A 5,062-nucleotide genomic window follows, 5' to 3' on the forward strand; every position below is an offset into this window, starting at 1 on the left:
TCTCCGCCATGGCTTTCCTAGGAGCACGTACTGGAAGCCCTTGGTGACAAGGCAGACCTACACGCCCTCATTAATCAGCACATCATTTTATTCTTATGCCAAAGAGAAGCACTGTGCCCTTTTATTTATTTTTGGGGGGCGGGGGTCAAGATCAGAGGCACTGTGGAGCATGCAAAACAGATTTTTCCTTCGTACTCTGTTATAGCATCCATTTAATTTTCCCACATGTGACATGCAATTGGAAAAGAAATAGCTGTTTTAAAATTTTAAGTAATAAAACAAAAACAAAACCATAAAGCACTCTTAACAGGAAATTACCAAGCAATATAAAATTATTCTAAGGTTTACTTCCTCTCTGTCCCGCCAAGACGAAGACTATGGAGAACAGTCTGGGCTCTCTGAAATTCCAAGTTGGCTACAAAGGTCAACCAACCCTGACCCCACGAGAGGAGGAACAGCTGGAGTGTCTCCTTGGCTCCTCCCTGCCTTCTAAGAGGGAAACGCTGCTGCAGTCGCTGGAGCTTAAGGGCCTCACCGCCAAGATTCAGATCGGCCCCCCTTCTGAGGCCTCTCCTCCAACCCAAGGCAAAGAGAAAGGATGGAGCCAGGCCACCTTCCCTCTGCTCAGAAGATGCTTCCCCCTTCACAGGGCTGGAATGGCCCCGAGGGCCTGGCTACCCACAGACAGGAGCCATCAGCCTGTTTCCCTGTGAACCTTCTCTCCCGCATGCAGCAAGGCAGAGCCCGGGGCCTCCTGCATTCTAGATCTGAGCCTCTCTGCTGAAGTTGCTTTTTTCTAGGTTTCTCCTATTTTCTCTGGCACTGAAGCATCCTTGTTTCTCCCTGAGGTGGCGACAGCCAAGACTGGGATTTGAGCTTCCGTGTAGAAATAGGCACAGGATAAAAAACAGGCCGCACGTGCCTTCGGGGTACACTGGGATTTGAGGCAAAACTCTCAGCTAGATAAGAAGAGGTTCTTTATCTTGTTTGGCTTCCTCTGTGCATCTATCTTCTCTGAAGGCCGCAGACGCCTATGACCCCAGCCATACCATCCTAGCCCCAAATCTCAACTTCACCAGAACTTCTCATAACTTTTACCTGATCTGCTTGCCTTCTCTCATATCATATAAGGAAAAGAAGACGTCAGTATCCTCCCCGATGGTGTTGTAGGTGAAACTCTTCAGGCTGAGGAAGAAGTGATGTGGCACTGGCATCCGACAAGCTTCCCCATGACGTGGGCGCATCGTATCCACCTAATGAGGAAGGCGAAAAACAGTAATTCATTATAGTAATCACGGATAAATGAAAACTAAACGAGGGGGGACCATTTAAGAAAGACTGAGGTGTTTCCTCAGCTGACAGGGGCGCTGCATCGATATGCTTGGTGGGAGGTGGATGAACACGCAGCCAGGAAGTAACCCGAGCGAAGGAGGTATCGGGACAGTACTTCCAACGCACGAGTGAACTCAAAACCTCCACCGGGCCACAAACATCTAAATTCTCCAGGGAACCATTTTCAAAGTCATTTCTCAGAGATACTGACTTGCACTGTTAGATGGTAATAGTTAAAATGTCATTTCTATTTTCTTCCAGACTGATTCACAGTCTCCGCTCCTTCAGGTGTACTTAGATAAATTTGCACAGAGGAGCGGAGACCGGCCAGATTTACTCAGAGGTCAGGGCTCCTGAGATGAAAGGCACTGCGCCATCAGAAGGCCAGTGGTGTCTGTCGTGTCCTGGCGCATCCCTATGTTGGAATCTCGTCAAAGAAAGAGTTGGGGGAAAAGACCAGGAGAGAGGCCTGGTTAAAACGCTTACCTGGGACGTGCTTTGCTGTACACTCTGCCGGCTAGATAAATGCTATGGAAAGAAAGAAAATTCACTCAACTGGGAAGGAAACTTTATTAAGGACCTTCTATATGCTAGGCATCCTGCTATGTCTTTTATATATGTGATCTCACTTAATTCTGATAGCCTTGCTCGATAAATGTTATTTATATTTCAAGGAGTCAGCTAAGGCTTAGTACAAGAAAGCATTTGCTGAAGGCCACAAGTGAGGCTGCGGCAAAGTCTGGATTCAAACCCGAGCCTCTCCAGCTCAGAGTACCAGCCACGTCACGGGTGGTGCGTGCTACTGGCCTTCTGCTCTGGCGCCAACCTCTCCACATGCTGCATGTCCCACGTCTTGAGCAGGCTCCCCACACCGGCGGAGGGACGGCCTTTAACGGAAAGGGCTCCCTCCCCACAGCCTCCGCGCTGCTCCTTTACTGCAGGCTCAAGGTAGGAGCAGATGCCAGCCGCGGCCACACACCACACACATGGTGAAACTTCAAACGAATTGCTTACTTTCTCCAAGACACATTTTCCTCAACTGTAAAACTGAGATAAAGCTTTTATTCTCTTCCTAACAGGGTTATTATGAGGCTCAAATTTCATAAGCAGCATGACATAGTATTTAGGGACGTAAGTGCAGAAGCCAGGACACCTGGTTTTAAACCTTGACTCACACCTGCATTTCTTCATCTGTAAAGAGAGGATAACATATTGTGCTGAACTCAATCTCACAGAGGTTGTGCAGATTAAGCCAGCACAGTGCCTATCATTTTAAGTGGTTGATCGCTGTTATCTATAATTAGTATTCTTACTGGTATTCTTTTTTATAGTTAGTTATTATAGAAAAGTCAGTCCCATTTAGAAGTAAACCCTTGGCAGAAAGAATGGTGGGTTCACAAACGTTAGGTCCCTGGTCTCGGTAAACTCAACAACGAGCGTTTCACGCTGTTCCCTCTTGGGTCCTGGAGGTGAGAGACCACTCATTGGCGAGCTGTTCCACACGAGAAAGAAGGATGGCTGCTGAGCGGAATGATTTCACTTATTTTCCAAATACACACATTTAAGCCTAAATAAAACTGCAGTACAATTAAGCATTAATTTAAATGCATCTCACTAGCTGTATTTTCTAATTAATAAGTGTTCATGTACATTATTAGCTAATTTAGCTAATTACTGTTGACTATTAATATTCATTCATAGGACTATATGTTCCCATAATACATATCAAATACAGTTGGCCCTCTGTATCCATGGGTTTTGCATTTGCGGATTCAACTGATGGGTTAAAAATATTCGGAAAAAAAAAACCAATCCCAGAAAGTTCCAAAAAAGCAAACCTTGAACATGCCGCGTGCCAAGCACTATAATGAATCCACAAGGACGAAGTGACGTGTAGGCATACCCAGCTGTAGCCTACATGCAAATGTAGGCTATATGCAAATACTATGCCATTTTACATAAGGGACTTGGGCATCTGCAGATTTTGATATTTGCGGGGGATCTGGAACCAACTCCCTGGGAATACCAAGGGACAACTATATAAGAAAAGCAGCCTCTACCAGCTGGGGAAATAAGCACATAGAATGTATGTGTACAGAAGAAAGTTCACAGATAAAATAGGCTACAAAAAAAGCTTTTTAAAAATGAGGCTTTCAAAAAAAAAAAAAAATCAAGCTCCATCTGGTTTACTGACCCATATCCCACTGGGAAGGTTACTAGCTTTCCACTGTTTTAGTTTACGTCTGGGGGCTGTACAGTCATTCTTTTCAAGTGGATTTACTAACTCTTAAAAATGACTAGCAATCTTAAATATATATGTTCTATTATAACTATATATGGAAGTTTACAGCTAATTTCAGTGCAAAACATCCGGGCTGACAATAACATGTCATTCTAGATTTCAGAGGCATCAAATCTGGGAAGAACTTTCAACCTAGCCTGAAAGCACACCACATGGGTGGCCAGAGAAAGGCGCAGGACTGGCATCTTGGAACATCTTTCATGGCACCGTGAGGAAAAACTACGACCTTGTTGTCAGGCGGCCATCAGCTGGCCAGCTCTACAGAGCCATCGCTGACGGTATTACAGCTGTACTTATTATGCTTCTGTATTTGCTTCCTAACTCTAGACTCTGTCCTCCCAGGGAGCAAAGTAACTTTCCTAATTATCTTTATATCCTAAGTCTAATAATGGGTATCAAAAAATAATTTTAAAATGCATAGACTATATTACTGTCTCTGCCAAATTTTCCCCCATAGAAAACTCATTTTCAGCCCTTTGAAGTCTCTGGTCCATTTAGTCTACAAAAGTCTACTATTATGGAGGAAAAATACTGTGCAACTGTTTAACTGAATAACGTAAGAATTGCCTTCTGTACATGTTAAGAATTGTCTTAGGTATTGTGAGTCTTAGAAGGAAATATAAAACATATCTAGTCAGAACTACCAATAACGCTTGATTTTAGTAAATAATCTAATCAACTGATTTAAATCCAGAATTGGAAATATACACACTGACCTACTAAAAATATTAATTAGCACCAAAAGATAACAGACTAACACAGTTCCCAATATACACTGATGTGGAAGGACAACAGCATAGCAGAAGGTCATAATGTGAGTATTCTGCTGGACCTCCACTCTCCGCCCCCAGTTTAGAAGCTCTCATATTATGGAATCTTCAAGTGATCACATTTCCCAGAGAGGCATGGCTAAGATTAACGCAGTACCTTTACTGTTGCCTTTGAGATGCTTTCTAGTTTAGGCAGCACCACTTCTCTACTGTTGAAAGTGGGTTTAGACCCGCTATTACGCAGAACCAAGAACCGAGGAGCATTAGGCTTCCTTTGGTTCTCGTCATATAGAACAGGGGTCCCCCAACCCCCGGGCTGCAGACTGGTACCATTCCGGGTCCTGTCAGGAAACAGGCCACACAGCAGGTGAGCGGCGAGCTAGCAAAGCTTCATCTGTATTTGCAGCTGCTCCCCAGTGCTAGCATCACCGCCTCAGCTCCACCCCAGATCCATTCTCACAGGAGCACCCATCCCTGCTGCCAAAAAGGTTAGGGACCGCTGATATAGAAAATCCATCTGTATATTTAAAGTGATTTTTATCAATTGTTATCATTCAACACTTGTGTAGGGTCTGGAATTTTTTAATGAAAAACAAAATGGTCTAAACGCAAACTTAAGGTATAATCCTTTTTACAAAGGTTTCTTGTAAAATACATG

The 5,062-nt window shown here is 44.0% G+C and overlaps 1 protein-coding gene across 1 annotated transcript in view; it reads right to left on the minus strand.

Annotated features, from left to right (window-relative positions):
• The window catches only part of DOCK3 (dedicator of cytokinesis 3), a 285,004-nt gene that overhangs the window by 154,296 nt on the left and 125,646 nt on the right, over nucleotides 1-5,062 (minus strand). The window contains exons 7-8 of the mRNA XM_011364750.2: nucleotides 1,819-1,860; nucleotides 1,099-1,253 (exon numbers count right to left, since the gene is read on the minus strand). Coding sequence (XP_011363052.1) covers nucleotides 1,099-1,253; nucleotides 1,819-1,860 — 197 coding nt within the window. The remainder of the gene's footprint in view (nucleotides 1-1,098; nucleotides 1,254-1,818; nucleotides 1,861-5,062) is intronic.

The sequence above is a fragment of the Pteropus vampyrus genome, unplaced genomic scaffold (assembly GCF_000151845.1).
Source record: "Pteropus vampyrus isolate Shadow unplaced genomic scaffold, Pvam_2.0 Scaffold100, whole genome shotgun sequence".
In the NCBI taxonomy this organism is placed as follows: Eukaryota; Metazoa; Chordata; class Mammalia; order Chiroptera; family Pteropodidae; genus Pteropus; species Pteropus vampyrus.